Source organism: Sturnira hondurensis, unplaced genomic scaffold (genome assembly GCF_014824575.4).
Source record: "Sturnira hondurensis isolate 20B ecotype Veracruz unplaced genomic scaffold, ASM1482457v3 Scaffold0007865, whole genome shotgun sequence".
Lineage (NCBI taxonomy): Eukaryota > Metazoa > Chordata > Mammalia > Chiroptera > Phyllostomidae > Sturnira > Sturnira hondurensis.
The window spans coordinates 3,370,178-3,388,146 of record NW_028080496.1 but is presented as its reverse complement, the minus strand read 5'-3'; the positions used below and the strand labels follow the sequence as shown (position 1 = coordinate 3,388,146).

Sequence of the window (17,969 nt, the reverse complement as noted above, 5' to 3'; positions counted from 1 at the left end):
AGGTTTTGCTTTTGTCTGTAACAGAAAAATTTCTGCTTGGGAGTGTGAATTTCTTTTTATATTGTGCATGTGTAAATAAATGATCACCTCTTCATGGGATAAAAAGGGTTTTGAGAGGGAAAAAAGGCCTGATTATGTAAGGAAACTTGTGGTTTCATTGGTATTTGTCATAAATAGCACTAGGTTTTTATAGGGTGAAACTTTATTTTAAAATAAAAGTAATAGAGTTTTTAATAATTTTTTAAAAATATACATTTAAAAAACATTTCCATTTGACATTGAAAGTCATTCGTTAACAGGTGTACAGTACGCTGGCGAGACAGTTGTATAATTTAGGAAGTGACCCCCAGGAGAGGTGGCGCGGTGATGTGACATTAGGGGCCCTGTAGAAGCTCTGGGGGGAGACAAAACCTGCTCTGGCGGGTGGGCTGGGTGGACTGAGTGCTGGCCTGGGAACTGAAAGCTCGACTTCTGGTCAGGGTCCCTGTCTGGTCTGCAGGCCAGGTTCTCCAATAGGGGTCGCGGAGAGGCAACCAATCGATGTTTCTCCCATTCTCCTTCCCTTCCCCTCTCTAAAAAGAAAATCTTTAAAAAAAACAAACCCAAAATTGGGAGGGAGGGAGGGATAGACTAGAAGAAACGCTGTGACAGGGAGGGGCCCACGCAGGGCCTTTGGGCAGGCTGGCAATGGTGAGAGTTTCACAGGCGTTACCTTTATGCACTTGTACTGCACACACACTCATTTCATGCCTCTGTCCGTAGACATCAGCTCTTCTCTCTCTGCACTGCATACACATAGGTGTTCCAGGGCCCACAGCTCACAGCCATTGCCTGGAGTTGCTTATCTATAAAGTATTCCACCCGGCAGGGCCGGTCCCAGCTGGTCGTGTCCCCATGGCCCAGCTGTCCATATTTACCTACAGTGAGACCAGACCCTCAGCCATCATGCCCCTGGACCCTGGCGCCTCTCCCCTCTGGGCAGGAAAACCAGCCCCTGGGCTGGGCCTAAGCCACCACTCAGCAGGGTCTGCTGGGAGCTCAGGAGACCAGCCTCTGGGGCAGGCAAGCCTGCGGGGCTGCCCGCAGTGGCAGCCTCAGACTCCTCACTCCTAAGCCCAGACCTCATGGCTGGGATTTTCCTTTTATCTTTTTCTCTACCCAGTGCCAGACCAAAAGGTGTTTCGTAAATGCTGAACAAAGATTCCCTTCAGACAAACCACTTTTCAGAAAGGCAGAGGGGACCTCAGTGTGCCTATATTTGTTGTTGAGAAGGGGAAAAACACAGCTCTCCAGTCCTGGTCCTCCCACGTGTCAGCAAGGGCCCCGTCACCTGCCCTCCACTCCCAGGCTTCCCTCCCCTGGGTTTTGGCATCCCCGAAGCGAAGCCCTGACTTACCCCAGCCCCAGGTATACAGCTCCCCGGCTCCTGCAACCAAGAGGACAGAAGGGACTGTCACCACAGCTGTCCCACAAGGTGGCTGCCTAGCTTGGCCGGCCATAGCCAGGGCCAGCACACTGCAAGCTGTGAGGTTTGCTTGGCAGAGCACATCAGCCTCTCTCTTTTTGACAACTGTCCAACCATATCTGGGGTGGTAGTAGATCCAGACTGGAGAAGGGCACCTCCCCATTTCCACCTGCACCTCACAGCTACTGAGTTCAGGGGTCTTAGCAGCCTGATGGGACAGGCCCTGCTGTTGGAGGAGGCCTGCTGGGACCCGTGGGTGCCTGGGCAGAGGCTGGCCCACACGAGTCCACCTCCAGAAAGACCCTTTGGGGCCTCAGGACCCCTGTCACACTCACAGGGAGGTTGGGAATCTGTTCTGAGTGAGGCAGCTACTCAGCATAGGTCCAACACACCTACAACAGCAGCGTTCTGGGGAACCACGCCCTTTTCTGTAGCCGCCAGCTAGAGTGGGCAGACCGGCCTCCTGCTCCCTCCTGGCCCAGCCCACCCGGCCCCACTCACTCGTCACCACGGCTGTGTGCCGGGACCCACAGCTGGCCTTGACCGCGTCCGAGCCCAGGGGGAGGTCCAGTAACGCTGGGAAGGGCTGCACTGCTATGAAGGGGGCGGGGGCTCCACCCTCAGGCCCGGCTGTGCCCGTCACTTCAGGACCACGTTCACTCAGTCCTGTGGCTTCAGAGAAGCAGTAAGAGTGATGACAATGACGACGGCCAACACTCCCTAAACTGCGCACACTGACTAACCCAAGGGCCCTATGAAGCACAACGCTCTCTAGCTCCCGAGTAGGTGCTCCCAACCCTCCGTGCCCAGGAAGTGCTGGGGTGGACAGGTGTGTGGGCATCAGCCCACTCCCTCCCAGAAGGGGCTCCTGTGGTATGTCCTGGGGTCTTAAGGATGTCACATGTCCCTTCTAAGCACTGTAAGCTCAGAAGCCAACCCATGGCCAAGAGTCAAGAATGACAGAAAAGTGTGAATGTCCACAGTTGAGACTCACTTCCCCTGGTGACTGTCTCTCTGTCCTCCGCCAGGCTTCTGGTGGGCAGAGCCAGCTGCCCTGACTCATTCCAACCCCAGGTATAAATGTCTCCAGTCTCTGAAAGGGACATAAAGGAAGCCCATTGAACAGACTGAGACCCCCGCTGCCTCCTAAGGGGCATGTCTCCAAACTGCCCTACACCCCAGCATCCTGGGGAACTGAGGCCAGCCCTGTGCAAGTCCGCACCGTGGGGACACAGTGCCTCCCTGGGCACCCAGCAGCATCCTTGTCCCAACAGGCTCCCTCCCCCCTAAGGTGCCTCTGGGTCACCTTTGTTTCTAAAGGACGTCTCTTGCTGGACCTTCCTCTCTTTTTCCCTTTGTTGCTCAGTTGCCCCCTCCCCCTCCCACCACACACATGCACACACTTCAGAAGTGTGTCCCTGGAAGTCCTCCTGTGGTCCCCACTAAAATCCCCTGAGCCCGCTTCTGCAGCCTCCCTGCTGCCAAGAGTCCCGTGGAAGCCTCTTCCCGAAGCCCGCAGCGACCTCGCCTCCACTGCACAAATCTGGGGTTGGAGCAGCGGCCGCGCCGCCGAGAACTCACTAATGGCAGCAGCTGATCATCAGCGAGTGTTTCCAACTGCGCCGGTGTCTCGAGCACCGCTCACCCGAAACCACCGCACACAGCGCTCCCGCCCGTGCGAGAGGAAACGAGGCACAGAGCACGCCCAAGCTCGCAACGGGCAGGGCATCTATCTGAACGTGGAGTGGGGTTTGGAGCACCTGGGCTCCACCATGACACCAAACTGAAGCCCTCAAATTCCTCCTGGACCCTGAGTCGGGGCTCGCTGCTGGACTGTTTCCAGAGTCCCCTCTATTCTCCAAATACCCAGTCGTTCTTGACTGAGCCTGTTGGTCACGGGCACAGGCGCGGCGCATTCAATGAGCTGAGGAGGCAGCAGTTTCCCCAGAGCGGAAGCAGCAGCCAGAGGCCCAGGTGCAGATCCTCCAGAGTCATCGGCTCAGAGCCCTGGCCTCAGAGGCACCTGGGCCGCCTCTGCCAAGCGCACTATGCAAAGCGACTCTCCCCACTCTGGTCCCAGGTTCCCCACCAGCAGGACGCACACTCGCCACCTTCACGCTCCCTGTGGGCACGAGTGTCCACTGTGGGCTGCACATCATGGCCACCTAGACACCGATGGCCGTTTCCTCCACTCTCTTTCGCCTGGCTGCCCCTCAGCCCTCCATTCTTGCTCAGCAGGTGTTCGGAAACACAGCTGCAGCCCGAGACAGGTAGTGAGACCAGAACAGGGCCAGTCCAAGTGTGAGTGGCCGACGGTGGTGGCAGAGGGGCTCAGTACCAGCCACTGTCAGGGGTCCCAAATGACTGGTGTGGGGAGGGCTTGAAAGGAGGCGGGGCTCTGCCCCACTCCCACCCCCAGAGCTGGAAGAGGAGGAAGGTTTGGAGTCTCCGAGACCCGAGCTTCTTTGCAGAAACACCAGCCACTCACCGCTCACACACACGGAGTGCCAGCCACCGGCGGCCACCTCAGCCACCCGCAGCCCCTGCAGCGCCTCCAAGAGCCGAGGCTCCGGCTCTGCCTCCAGAGTCCCGTGGCCCAGCTGTCCATGCCTGAGCAAGGGAACCCCTGGTCAGCTCCAGTCACATCGGGGGGTGTCCCTGTCCCTCCTCCCGCGGTCACACTCACCTGCCCCCGCCCCAGGAGTACACCTGGCCAGCCTCGTCCAGCAGCAACACGTGCTCGGTGCCGAGCTCCAGCCGACGCGCCCGCAGCTCCGGAGCCAGAGGCCGGTAGAAGGGCGGCAGTGGGCTCACGTAGGCGCAGGCGCCAGGCAGCAGGGGCAGCCGCCCGGCCCCGGTACCGTCGCCCGCTCCGTCTTCCCCCTGGGCCTCCGGCACCACGGTCTGCGCCCAGAGGGGCTCCCCGCACAGCGCCGAGCCCGGCGCCCAGGCCTGCAGCTCAGCCCCAGGCCCAGGTCCCCGCCCGTCGCGCAGCACCACGAGGAGCGTCTCTGAGGCCCACGCGTCTCGGCAGTCCTCCGCCGCGCCACGGGCAGAGCCGGACAACTGCACCTGGCCTGCACCTGCGGGAGCCCGGAGCCCGCTGAGCAGGAGGCGGGGACAAGTGGGGGCGGGGCCGGAAGGGATCGGACCTAGGCACTCACGGCTCAAGAACGCGGTGTAGCTCCAGCTGGCGCTCACCCGGCAGACGTCTGTATCTGCGTCCACGCCCGGAGCGCGTAGCGGCTCGGGGCTGTGCACCTGCTGCCCGCGGCCCGAGCCCAGCGCCTGCCCGAAGCCGCAGAAACCGAAGCCGAACCAGGACCCGCGGCGCTCCTCGGCCATGCCCTCGCAGCGCCCTCTGCCGGCCGCCAGCCGCCACCGCAGCGGCCTCGCCTGTAAGACGGGGAAGTCCGTCTCTTAACCAGAGAGCCCGGCGCTAGCCTTCCACAGCGTTCGCTGAGCGGAAGCCTGGGCTAAAGTCCTACCAGATTTAGGAGAATTTGGAACTGTCTCAGGTGGGGCAATGTGCCTGTATTCCTTTTTGACCAAGGAAAGCTCAGCGCCCCACAAAGTGGGCACATCATCCCATGTAATGTTGGGAACTACAACTTGACAGAGAAAGTAACCGTTACACAATCACACCACTCGGGGCAGAGGGCGGAACCCCAGGGAGACGGCAACCCGCTGTCCCCACCTCCAAGGTTCCCCTTTGCTTCTGCACCTAGCAGGACCTTGGGTCCTTAGCTAATTCACTTCAGCGCTCAATTCAGTTTCTTCAGTTTTAGAAAGATGGAAGTAAGGGAGGGAGAAAAGTCGGTCGGAAGACCTGCGCCTCGGGGTGAGGCACCCAATGGCTGCCGCAGCCGCCCCGGGCCAATCACCCACGAGGGTGGCGGCTATGTCACTGGGGCAGCTGAATGCAGGGCGAGGCTCACCACCGTACCAGCGGTCCGCAGCGGCCGATCCAGTCCAGGTTCTGTGGAGCCGGAGCCGAGGCGGACCCCGTGCCACGCGGCTCCGGGTGCTCAGTGTACTAACTTCCGGCGGGCATGGATCCACGGCAGGGGTGGACCAGAGGGCTCCCGCCCGCGCGGGGCCACATCCACGTGCGGATGAGACGCACGTGGGATAACACTCCCTGGAGAGTCGAGGCAAAGCGGAGGCGAGCAGCCACCACCGCTGCCCCACCGGAAGCAGCCTCGGCAGCCCTCCCTTCTATTGGCTCGGAATCTGTCATCCACCTCTCTGAGCCAATGAGCTGCTGAGGCTGGCTTGGCCCGCCTCCCAGCAGAAGCGGGAGGCGGGGCCACCTCAAGCTTGGCTCCCACGCGGCTCAGGTAATGAAGAGAGGAGCCAGTGACACACCCACCCGACTGGCAGCACTGGGAGTGGTCACTGAAACTCTCAATACAAAATACTGAAGGGTCAGCACCTAGCAGTCTGCACCCTAAACCCGTTCGTTTATTAACTTTCTAGGTTTAACCCCTGAGCCTCCAAAGGGACTGAGCAGCGACTCAAGTGCCTGGGATGGGGAACCTATGGGATTCCTTACTAGAGGTGGCACCACTGCGCGAGGGCCCCCAGCTCCTGTTCCAGGGGCCGACCCACAGCCAGCCTTCCTCCAGGCCAAGGACAGGGCACAAATCAGTTCCACACACTTTTATTAGAGGGTCAGGGACGGTCCTGCTAGCAGGCTTGGGTGACGCTCGCTCACTGCTGGTGAAGCCGCTGGATGTGCCCTTCCCCTGCTGGTGAGGCTGCTCCAGGAGCCTTTACCCTGCCTGGGGCTGAGTGAGGAGGGCCTAACCCTTTGCAGCCGTCCATATAGCACTACAGGAAAAGCCCTGCTGTGTGAGGCTGCAGACAGCGCTGGTAGTGCTGGGCTGTGGTGAGCGTGGTCCTGACCAGGGACACACAACATCAAAGTGCAGCTGGGGAGGCGAGGCCGGCGTGTGGCAGCCCCATCCCTCCCCCCGTAAGGCTGCGTGTCCTTGTTCCCGTGCTGTGACTCGCAGAGTGCATGAGACAGCCCCTCACTCCCCATCCTGGTTGGGCTTGATGAGCCCATGTTCCACCGCTTTCCCCAGGCAGCTCACGGCCGCCCTCTTGACAGGGCCCTCCTTGCCCTTGGCCAGCACCGACAGGATCTCCAGCGCCTCGCTCTCCATCAGGGTGCTGGCAGTCTCTCTCGAGGCCTCCACCATGTTCAGCACCACCACGGCGCCCCGGTGCTGCAGCTCCTGGTTGGGGCTGAGCAGCAGAGCCTGCAGGATCTCTAGCCAGTGTGTGGTCTGCAGGAAACGGGGCGGTGTGACCACACAGCTGCGGGCTGGACCCTGGCAGGGGCCACACCGACCTGCCCTGGAAATGCCCCACCCATGGCTACCGGGCTGGGGGGGGTCCTGGCCCTCCCCCCCTCCCCCACAGAGAAGAGGCACTGACCACTTGGGGGATGCGGCTGCACAGAGAGGGCCGCATGGAGGTGAGCGTGGCCAGGCCACCGGCCGCCGCCCGCCGCAGCANGGGCTGAGCAGCAGAGCCTGCAGGATCTCTAGCCAGTGTGTGGTCTGCAGGAAACGGGGCAGTGTGACCACACAGCTGCGGGCTGGACCCTGGCAGGGGCTACACCGACCTGCCCTGGAAATGCCCCACCCATGGCTACCGGGCTGGGGGGGTCCTGGCCCACCACCCCTCCCCCCCAGAGAAGAGGCACTGACCACTTGGGGGATGCGGCTGCACAGAGAGGGCCGCATGGAGGTGAGCGTGGCCAGGCCACCGGCCGCCGCCCGCCGCAGCAGCTCATCGTCCTCCCCGCTGTACAGCACCAGCAGCTTCAGCCGGTCATTGCCCTCAGCTTCGAAGAGGTCCTGCACCTGTGGCCGGACGGCAGGGCCCGCGTCAGCCTCGGCGAGGCCCACCAGCATGCCAGCCCACACGATGGCCCGGACCAGCCCTCACCTCCTTGCTCATGGCCAAGTTACACATGCACTCTGTGGCTGCCCGGCGGATCATCTCGTGGTCCTCGAACATGTAGCCCTCGATCATGGGCACGGCCTTCTCCTTCAGGATCTTCTGCCTGCGGAGCCGGTGGGGGGAGCAGCGTTAGAGCCGCCACCACCGGTCCCCACACAGTCCGACCCTGGGCGATGTCCACAGACCCGCCTGCACCCTGCTGTTCAGGGGTGAACAGCACTGGTTTCCTGCCTTCCAGCCGGGCCCAAGAGGTGACGTGGGACCATGGGAAACACTCTGAGGGAGGGGTCAGAAGACGAGGGCGGTGTAACTGCGATACTAAACCTACCATCTGAGCTCTTATCTGACCCAGCCGGCACACCATCTGCCTTCACGCCCCCCGCCCGCCCCCAGCCCAGAAGGCGCAGGTGTGATTATTGCCACTGTTCTGCAGCAGAGGCGGCCAAGGCTGCGGACTACACCCCGCCGCCACGGTCACGATCAGTAATAACCGCTAATACATACTGACTGGGCACATCACTGGTAGCTGGGCACCTTCATACTAAGCGCTTTTACGTGTATTTTCTCATTTAATTCTCCTCATCACAAATCCACTTCACAGAGGGGGAAACTGAGGCATGGCATGATTAATTAACTTGCTTGAGGTCACATGCTGGTAACCAGAGAGGCCAGGATCCGAACCCTGGCAGGCTGACTCAGAGCCTGCACTGCTGTGGCCGAGGGCCTTGTCCTCATGGGACTGTCCCTTCAGCTGTGTGATGCAGAGGGGTCTCGAACAGGACAACGAGCGAAGAGTGCTTTCCACTGTGTTACTCACGGGAAAGAATCTAACCCCTGATGCCCCGGTACCTTACCGGAGCCTCTCACTGACCCCCGCCAGGTTCGTCAGAGCCATGAGCGCCTCGAAGTTCTGGAGGCCTGAGCAGTTGAGGTGCAGCAGGGAGACCAGGGGCCGGACCACCTCATAGATCTGCAACACGCACCCCACCCGTCAGGGCTATGTGCCCCGGCCCCTACCTACTTCATAGGTGGCTGCCCTCCCCACCCAGGGGCTTGGCAAACCCGCCCCTTCCTGAGGGTCCCAAGAAGGAGCCAGAGCCCCGGTGAGAGGCCCCAGGACCGAGTAAGGGGGTGGAGGAGGCCAGGGTGGGGCAGGGAGCCACAACACGCACCCGCTCACCGGGAAACGTCATCTCTGGGTTGGAAGTGATGGTGAGTTTGGCCAGGGCCTGGGCTGCCTTTGTCTGCCCCACGTCGGTGCCTTCCAAAGCCAGTGGGAGCAGGGCCTGCAGGGACAGGCCCTTCGGTGAATGAGGTGTGCCCAGGAGGGGCAGGCCCTGACTGTACCACCCTCACCAGCCTCCTCTCCCCCCCAGCCTGCAGATCAGGCGCTCAGACCCTGCTCCCTTCTCCGAGCTCTCCCGTTAAGCTGCCCAAACACTTTCTGGCCCCTCATTTAAGGGCCAGATGCCGGCTGTGTGGGACTCCGGGCTTTGGAGGGCAGAGACACGGGGAAAAGAGGAGAAGGCAGGACCCGAACAGGAGCCTGCCCTGGTCACCATCAATCAGACAGCAGGAAGACAGCTTTCCTGGTCGCGAATGATGCTTTTCTGTTCCACACCCACGCCAACTGCCAGCATGACAGCCAGTGAGGTGTGCTTCAGAGCCCAGGAAAAAGCCTGCGAACAGGCTCACCTTGCCCCCTCCCTGAGCAACCACAGTGCCGCGGTCCTCCACCTCTTCCACTAACGCCAAGAAGACCCTGCGGGAAGAAGGCAGTGATGGTGGGTGGGCCTGGGGCTGCAGCTGGCAGCCAGTCCCCTCCAGGGCTCAGGAAAGGAAGGCAGCCACGCCGTGGCCCTCACCCCACCAGGCCCCCTGCACCAGGACCTGCCCCCTCAGTGTGACGCAGGCTCACCTGGACAGCAGCTCTCTGCAGGAGTTTGTCAGCACGGGGCTCTCGGTCTTCACCATGCACGTCATGGCCGACACGGCACCCGCGGCCAGCAGCTTCCTGACTCGGGCCCGCACGAAACTCGGCTTGTCCTGGGGACGGAGGCAGCTGGGCTCACTGACAGGGGAAGGGGATGCTCACGCAGCACGATAATCAGTGTGTGGGGACACAAAGGCAGGGAAACGCATTCAAATGAAAGACCTGCCTGCTGTGGACGCCCCAGATCAACAGACCCAACGACGCAAGAGCCCTGGCCCCTCACATACCTTGGGGTGCTGCTCGGGAACGTGCTGCTTGGCGTACTTGGCCAGCTCCACCATCTTGGGGTCGGGCTCCTCGTAGTCGTAGCTGTTGGTGCAGTTCACCAGCACCGAGGCCACAGCAAAGAGCACCGCCCTCTCCTCCGACTGCGGGAGCAGAGGGCAGGCAGAGCGGCCCTGAAATCGGTGGGACCCAGGCCCGGACCCCAGTGCTGCCCTTGGCTGGACCACTTGAGCACCGGATGAGCCTGGGAACTCCCCCAGCCCCCAGGCTGGCCCCAGGCTTTAGGAGCTCACACGCCTGAGCCCCGGACTCCTCCAGAGTGGTCATCCTTTCCATCACTGCTGCTGTGGGCCAATGTGCCCACGCCACACAGTGTGGCCACTCAGGCCACCAGCCCTCCCTCGTCGCTGCGGCCTGGCTGCACGGCCGTGGAGATACCTGGCTGAGCTGAAACAGAGCCTTCAGGGCGGCCTCGTCCTCCACAAACTCCTCCTTCACGTCAGCGTCGAAGGTGAGGTAGGCCAGGCCCTCCACTGCCCAGCGCCGCGTGCCTGCATCGATCTGGTCATTGCACAGCCACCTGGGGACAAATGGGGTAGCGGGCGGCCCTCAGATGGGGGCGAGAGGGGCAGGCTGGGGCCAAGGGGCGAACGCCAGGGGTTCAATCTGATGCAAACAGGGAAGCCAGTCACAGGGTCTGCCTGCAGGAGGGCAGGGCAGTGAGGAGGCCCCTCCCTCCCTCGGACCCTACTCCCATGAGACCAAACCGAGAGGCAGGGAACCGGAGCAGCGCCAGTGACTCACTTTCGACACTGCTTGGCCAGCTTGAGAGTAGAGCCCTCGGCAAACTGCTTCATGCTGAAGTCGGTCCCACCAGCCGAGCCCAGTTTACAGAGTCCCTGGAAGAAGCAGCAAGGACCTGCTGTGGCCAATGGGGATGAGGCAGAGCTGGGCCCTGTGCACCGGGTGTGGGCCCCTCCCTGGCACTCTTCCAGGCCACTTTCTGGAACATCTGGCAGCAAAACGCAGCACTGGGGTGGCCACACGACACAGGACCTAGTTAGAGACTGGCTCACGGGCCACTCTCCCGTCCTGGGCCCCAACCCCGCCCGATCTGTCCTGGGATTTGCTGTTTTTTTCCATGTCAAACAGCAAACAAAGACTCTTTACAGGTGGAGCTAGAACGTGTATAGGACAAACAAGACAAGTGCCTCAGCCAAGGTCAAGATCCTTGCAGGATGAAGCAGCACAGAACCAAGTGCCCGGGGGGACCAGTGTCCCCAGGGTGCATGGCGGCAGTAGGTTCAGGCAGGCCAGGCAGCCCCAAAGCCCCAGCTCCCAGAGCCGCCTGCAGGCCCTGCCTCTCCACGTGGCCCTTCTGACCAGCCTGGCCCACTGTGTCCTCCAAACTCATCGCCTCCTCCTGGAGCCCCTCCCAGCGCCTGCAAGAGGCAGTGTGTGCGGCCTGCATACCTAGCTGTGCTCTCCGCACAGGGCCCCTCCCCCTGGCCTGGCCCTGCCCTGCACACCCCATGGTCTTTCCTAGCCTGTGCGGGGCAGACACCAGCCGGCCTGGGAGCCCTGCCCACCGGCCCGTGCGCCCAGCTCACCACCAGTGCCCGGATGCGGATGCTGTCCTTCTCGCTGCGCTTGTACAGGTCCTTCAGCAGCGAGACACCGTTGGCTGTGATGAAGGAGGCCCGCTTGGCCTTGCCGGCCGCGTGGATCAGCGCCTCCACGGCCACCAGCTGCTCCTCCTCCCGCTCCGAGGCACACAGGGCGATCACGCTCTCCATGACGCCACTCAGCTCCAGGGCCCGGTTGCCGGCATCGCACGGGCCCTGCAGGAGGCAGGACACCGTCTGGATGGCCCGCAGCTTCCCGGCCAGCCCGTGGCCCTCAAACCAGCTCCTGAGGGGCACAGGGGCACAGCTGTCACAGCGAGGCCAGCATAGAGGGACTCTGTGTCCCTCCCACTGGCCAGGCATGTGCACTCCCTGGGCAGGGATGGCAGGGAAAGTGACCGAGGGGAAGACGAGGCCGTTTCCCCGGACAGCAGCACCCATGCCCCTTCTCTGGGCTCCCCTTCCAGCCTCCTGGGCAACTCCCCACCCCGTACTCCCCTTTCTGCACTCTGTAAAGTCAGACACTGCCCTGATCCTGTCATAATCTGTCACCACCTTCTCCCAACTGTGACCTCTGTAACAGCAGGACTGTCATGCCGCACTGCTGTGACCAAGGAGACACAGCACGTGCCCAGTACAGGGCCTGGGCTGCGCGTGGCATCACAGTGGATCGAGAACGAGGGCCGCTGGGGGTCGCTGTGGATGAGGAGTCCTCCCCGAGGCTGCCGCCCCGCCCGCCCCGCCCCAGGGAGCTGGCGCGCGGACGGGCCGACCCGCTTGCCTGATGTAGTTCTCACAGAGCCGGTGGAAGTTCTCCCTCTCGGCATCACACTTGAGGTCGTCGAAGAGCTTGCTGAGCAGGGTGGAGGCGCTCATGCGGCTGTTTGCTGTCACCGCGAGCTCCCCAGGAGAGCCCTGCAGAGAGCCCCCCACCTCCAGGATCTTCTTCAAACCTGCAATGGTGGCCCATTTAGAAGCAGAACAAGCCCAGCCCCGACGGGCCGAGGGCAGAGGCTTCCGGGCGCCCGTAGGAAAGCAGGCCCATGCCGGGCGGCCACAGGGCATAAAGAGTGGCGGGGAGGGCCGGCTCAGAGTGTGGCCAACGGAGGGCAGATGCTCTGGGGCTTTGAGGTTCCTGGTGTGAGCAAAACTGGGGGGAAAGTAACACCCACAGCACACGGGATGACTGAGGCGACACAGGAAGGTGAGCACCCAGTAGGTGCGCTCACACAGGGACTTTCGCCAGGCTCTCAGTGACCCTTTAGGGGAAAAGAGCAGGGCGAATTCCGACATTACACGTCACTCTTTTTCCCCCCTGAGCACAGAAGCGATGCTCGCTCACTGAACACCTCCGGGCACGGAAAGCGGCCCCAGCATCCCAGTAACCCGCTCTCAGGCCAGCTCCATGTGCAGGCAGGTGCACACATCCCCACCAGGGGCGGTGGGGGAGGGTCTGACTCGGACTGCCATGAGGGCCAGCAGGGCTGCGGGCTGCACCTCAGTGCAGACAGACAGCTGGTACTGAGTGGGCCTGGCCACCCACACAGAACGCAACACAGCCACTCTGTCTCCTTCTGTTTCTAACATACTGTTCCCTACCTTGGTCAATGACCCAGAGGGTGAGGCTGTTGTTGGGGTCCTTAAAAGATTTCCGGGGCACCACTTTAATCAGGAGGGTCAGGGCGTTGTCTCGGCCTTGGCCCGAGACCCCCACCTGCGTCAGCAGCTCCAAGAGGTTACTGATGAGGACCTTCAGCTCCCGGGAGGGATCTGGCAACAGGAAGACATCGGCAGGTTCCACAGTGACCCAGCCCTGCCTGACCTTTGAACTTCCCCGAGAGGCGGGAGAGACACAGGGAGGGGCACCTGCACCCTGAGCTCTGGGCTGGGCTACAGCTTCCCCTGCAGCTCAGAATCTGGAGTAAAATCCCGTCACCAAACTGTATTCCTGAAAACCTGGCCCCGGCAAGCCTAGCCCAAAAGGACTGGCTGGCTCAGCCCCTCCCGACGTCACCTGAGGTCACCACCCAGGGCCCCCAGGCCTGCTCCCACTCACCCACGACGAGGGCGCCTTCCTGGCCTCGGAAGCCTTTCTTGACCCCTTCCTTGAGGGCATCAAACATCACCTGCAGCAGGTGACAGGCCGCCAGCGACACGGCCTGGCTTTCCACGCCCAGGACGGAGACCAGCCGCCGAGTTCCCAGCACGCTCAGGGTCGCCACTGTCTGGGAGGGCAACAGGGGGACAGAGCCTCTGGGTGGGCTCCTCTGAGAGCGGCCACGGTCAAGTCCCTGTCCCCCGGGCCCCAGCCAGCTCAGGTTTGCATGGGCACAGATTTCCCCAGAGTGGCTGGGGCGGGGCTGCTCCAGCTAACGTATCCGGACACCACCGTCCCTGCTGAGGGTCATCACGGTGCCAAGCCCTTCATGTCTGGTCACGTCACTGTCCTGATGGCACAGATGCTGCGGGTGACACAACTGGCCACATCGAGATGCCACCAGGACTGCCAGGGAAGGACGGGTGCCCTGTTCTCTGTGGCAAGCTCGCCGTGAGCACTCGGACAGGGAGTCGGTGATGAGGCCTCTCTGTGAGCAGCTGTGGAGGGTCACGCTTGGAAGCCACCCTCTGAAGCAAGTGCTCGGTGGCAGCGGGTGGCTTTGCCACTTCCTGACTCCAGTTCATCACAAATCACATGGGCCTTTTCTGAGCCACTTTAATTTTTCCTCCCCTGTTACTATTCTGCCTCGGGTTCTTTCTGGAGTAAGAAGAGAGGTGGATGCACGGAAGTACGGACGGATGGACGGACTGCAGCAGTACCTAGACCCTCCAGTCCACCTACCCGGGACTGGTGCTCAGAGCAGATGCCAACCAGCGTGCGCAGTGCCGCCAGCATCAGGTCAGTCTCGCCTGTGTCCAGCAGGCGCTGCAACAGCTGGACCCCGTTGTTCCGGAAGATCTTCTCGGCTCCAGCCTCCTCCCGGGCCAGCACCACCAGGTTCTGAGAAGCCTGTGTCAAAGGAAGCAGAGGATAACGTGGGCACCCCCACCACTCAGGGCTGGGCAGGCGGAGGCCCTGAGCTGTGGCCCGACTGAGCATTAGTGTCCTTCTTTGTATGCAGGGCAATAGCCTGCTCTCAGGGCTGACGGTTACAGTACGTGGGGTCCTGAGTCCCTAGCAGCCTGAGGGGCAGGGTCAGTGTCTCAGTCACCTTTGGACACCCAGCGCCTGGCAGGTGGCCTGGCCGGCAGGTGCCCCGTGAGCACTGGTTTCCTCTGCCTGGCTCCCACTCAGACCCTCGGCCCTGAGCTCCTGCCCAGGCCCTGTGACTCCAGGTGCACGGCCTCAGCAGCTACATGCAGCAGACCAGGCCCACAGGGGCCTCTGGGGCTGGGGCCAGCACACCGGCCAGGCACTGCACAGACGGGCGGCTCCACCCCAGCTCAGCTCTCACTCTGCCTGGGCCCTCACCTTCTGCTTTTTCTCAGTGCCTTTCTCCTCTGGGTCCAACAGGATCTGGAACATCTGTTCTACCTTGGCATCCGTCGAAGACATGTACCGTACCTATGACAAGCCAACGAAGCATGGAACAAATCCCCATTCTGGCCAGAGACAACGCCCTTGCCCCGTCCTCTCTGGCTGCTCCCAGGGCCTGGCTGCTGCCTTGGGGAGGCACGGCGAGCATGTCTGGGTTCAGGACCTGCACCAAGCTACCGTGGGCAGGAAGAGACTCGCCTGGCAGCTTCTCCCAAACTCCCTGTGGCTATTTTCCTCTCTGAGCGACTTCCCGCTTGGGCAGCAGGGGCGGTGCCCGTGCTGAAGGCAGTACTTGCTGCCATTCAGAAGGGCAGGCATCCTGTTAGCCAAGAGCTACCCGCTCCCACTGGTGTCATCTATGTTGTGGCAGTGCTGACACTTCCTGCAAGGGGGCAGGTCAGCAGGTCAGGAGATAGCTGCCAACACTCCCCTCGGGTAGCGTATTCAAAAATAATCTGAATGATCATGGTCATCCCAGGCCCTCCCCCTCACTGTGGGCCCGGGCGTGGATGGTGGCACAGGCCTTACCTGTGCTACACCCCCTCCCCTCTTGCATCCATAGCAGACATGACTAATCAATCTCAGCACATTCTGCTGCCAGGCCCAGGTGACCGGCTCCCTCATCCTTCCCGAACAGGGCCCTTGGCAGACCCTGCTAATCGAACAGCGCTGGCAGGGAGAGGGACCCAGTCTGCCTTCCCAGGCCTCAACCTCACAGTGAGGTGTTTGCCATCGTAGTACTTGCTTCCACGGTGTCAGCATTTTAACATCAAATTATCTGGTTCATTCAACTTCGGTTATAGTTTGTGATGGTGTTTAGACTCTTTCCTCCTAAATTGATTCCCTTCCCCAGGGGTCACACTGTTATCATTTTGACATCTACCTTTTAAGTTATTTTCCTTCACATTTACATTCCCAAGTGCATGCAAAAAAAAAAATGTGGTGTTCTCTTGGGGTGTGTATATGAGGCAAGCATTTAATGTAAATGCCATCACACTACACATCTTACTGTACATTTTGTGTTTCACTTAACAAGCACCAGCTGTCCACATCTATGTATGCGGGTCTACCCACTCTCCGCCGTAACCACAGCACAGGAGCCTGTAGTAAGGACACCGCCCAGGTCCTCAGCCATTCCCCCAAGGCTGGGCATTTAGGCAAGCTCCAGTTCTTCACTGGGATAAACAGCTGTCAGAAACACACATGCCTGCTCGTGACCATGGGCAAGACTTCTCTAGGGAGACAGGGAAACATCCCAGATCACAGGGTACGCTCATTTACAACATTCAGAGCTATGCTGAAATGCTCTCCCAGTTAGCTGTACCAACTTAGACCTCTGGCAGCCAGGAGTTGGCCCATGCCCCCCAACCTCACTGCTCAAGGGTCTGCCTTCCTGCTTCCAGCAAAGTGGACAAACTTCCAAACAGACCGCCACTGAAAAAACAGCATCTCACTGTTATTTCTGTTTGCTCTCACTCCCCACTGGCACAGGGAGCATCATTCTGTAAGCTCGTGTGCCACTGGTACCTCCTCTCTGCAGACCTGTGTTTACCCCTCTGACCCAGATCCATTAACAAGTGTGGATCCTTTACTGGTGGCAGAGGTGCCACCAGTGAAGGCCACGCTCTCTCTCAGCCACACCCATACCTTCTCCTGAATCTGGCCACCGATGCTGCGCAGGGCCTCCTGGAAAACTTTGTTCTTGGGCTCCAGGCTCACGCATCTCTGCAGGTCAAGGACGGCCTGGTCGAGGCGGCCCAGCTTCTCCAGGGCTTGGCTCCGCCGGTAAAGTGCTTTGACATCCCCACCGTCCTTTTCAATGGCTGAGCATAAACGGGAGCTCTGTCAGCGCCCATGCGGCCGCCGTCTCCAGGCAAGAGCAGGAGGGAAAGATCTTGAGGGCCAGAGGAAGGTGGGGGGACGGATGTGGGGCTCAGCACTTCGGCCTCGGAAAAGGTGAGGGCAGCTGCAGAAAAGGAAATGCCCGAGGAAGTGGGAAAGAAGGCAGGCGTGTTTCAGGGTGGAAGGAGAATGTGATGGTGCAGTGGCCCCAGAGTCCTTGCCCACCACAGAAGCCCCACAGCTCCACACCGGGCACATTCCCTACCTTTGGAAGCTTCGGCTTCTGCTTTGTTGTAATCTTCCTGTAAAAGGGAAAACAGGAGCCTGGCTGACTATTCAGCTCCTTTTCAGGGCACTAACTGGGCGGCAGGACTGGTCTCCAGAATCACCTGGTGATTCGAAACCACCGGAGGGCCCAAGACATCCCACAGATGTGTGTGGCCTGAAAAGGTGAATGTCCTGCCAGGGGCCCCTCAGTGGCGAGATGGGCAAACCAGAGCCCGCAGGGCAGGGGCAGGGGGCTCCCTCACCAGCTTGAGGTGGCAGGCGGCCAGGTTCCGGTGCAGGATGGCCTGGTCCTCGGCCGTGGCGCCCAACCCCAAGGCCTGGGTGTAGGCCGTCAGGGCGCCCTCGTAGTCCCCGCATTTGAACAGCTCGTTGCCATCCTTCCGCAGCTGCTCCACTGAGGTGGCCTATGGAGGGAAGCGGTGGAAACGCGGAGATGGGCTCAGGGCAGAGCTGGGAGCTGGGGTTCCGAGATGACCCTCATGTTGGGCCAGGGCTGAAGGAGGAGGCTGGGGATGGTCAGAGCAGGTGCGAAGTGGTGATGGTGCAGGGGGTGTGGAGGTAGGTACGCACCCCGGGGATGGTGGGCTGGGGTTGGGGGGCGGTCCCTGAACCACTCACAGTCATCGCAGAGGGGGCGTCCGGAGCGCGAGCCGGCGAAATCTCCGAGGCGGGCTGAGTCCAAGCTCCGGAATCCGCCGTCCGCCGCCCCGCCCCGCCCCGCCCCAGGCTTGCGTCAGGGGCGGTGGCTGAGAAGGGGCGGGGTCAAAGCGTGCGCACGTCAGGGAGGGGCGGGGCGCTCAGCCGAGTCCGCAGGCGTAGAGAAGCCCCAGGCGCGCCTGGTCTGTTCCCAACGAGACCTGCAGGGGGCGCGTGGCCGAAGACCCGCGGCGGCCGAGGCCCCTACCGCGGCCGAAGTGCAGGAGGTCTACCATCACCAAGGCCGCGAACAGCACTCTGCAAGAAGCCCAAGGCTGGGAGCGGGCCGGGTCTCTGTGGGAGAGGGAGCAGTATCAGAATGCT

At 61.4% G+C, this 17,969-nt stretch overlaps 2 protein-coding genes across 9 annotated transcripts; both read right to left on the bottom strand.

The window, feature by feature from the left end:
• Positions 1–719: 719 nt before the first annotated feature.
• On the bottom strand, positions 720–5,641 carry RCCD1 (RCC1 domain containing 1). 7 transcript variants are annotated; one of them, XM_037053583.1, is made up of 8 exons: positions 4,954–5,375; positions 4,630–4,861; positions 4,152–4,548; positions 3,954–4,075; positions 2,460–2,558; positions 1,967–2,137; positions 1,397–1,426; positions 720–917 (listed from the first exon to the last, which is right to left on the bottom strand). In XM_037053583.1, exons 1-8 carry the CDS (start codon positions 5,050–5,052, stop codon positions 766–768), a joined length of 1,302 nt encoding a protein of 433 aa, XP_036909478.1. In that variant the 5' UTR covers positions 5,053–5,375; the 3' UTR covers positions 720–765. The 7 variants fall into 7 exon arrangements, with proteins under 7 accessions (XP_036909478.1, XP_036909482.1, XP_036909480.1 ...); XM_037053587.1 differs by lacking the exon at positions 4,954–5,375 and adding an exon at positions 5,404–5,641 and having other exon boundaries at positions 4,152–4,861; XM_037053585.1 differs by lacking the exon at positions 4,954–5,375 and adding an exon at positions 5,412–5,641 and having other exon boundaries at positions 4,152–4,861.
• Positions 5,642–6,224: 583 nt separating this feature from the next.
• UNC45A (unc-45 myosin chaperone A) lies at positions 6,225–17,676 on the bottom strand. Of its 2 annotated transcripts, none has more exons than XM_037053571.1 (20): positions 17,568–17,676; positions 17,192–17,353; positions 16,927–16,963; positions 16,467–16,642; positions 14,754–14,846; positions 14,124–14,291; positions 13,341–13,509; positions 12,884–13,054; positions 12,066–12,237; positions 11,270–11,570; positions 10,464–10,558; positions 10,098–10,239; positions 9,662–9,802; positions 9,360–9,487; positions 9,137–9,203; positions 8,614–8,727; positions 8,296–8,411; positions 7,427–7,544; positions 7,186–7,341; positions 6,225–6,759 (listed from the first exon to the last, which is right to left on the bottom strand). In XM_037053571.1, exons 1-20 carry the CDS (start codon positions 17,571–17,573, stop codon positions 6,502–6,504), a joined length of 2,790 nt encoding a protein of 929 aa, XP_036909466.1. In that variant the 5' UTR covers positions 17,574–17,676; the 3' UTR covers positions 6,225–6,501. The 2 variants fall into 2 exon arrangements, with proteins under 2 accessions (XP_036909466.1, XP_036909465.1); XM_037053570.1 differs by having other exon boundaries at positions 17,520–17,674.
• Between the last annotated feature and the right edge of the window lie 293 nt (positions 17,677–17,969).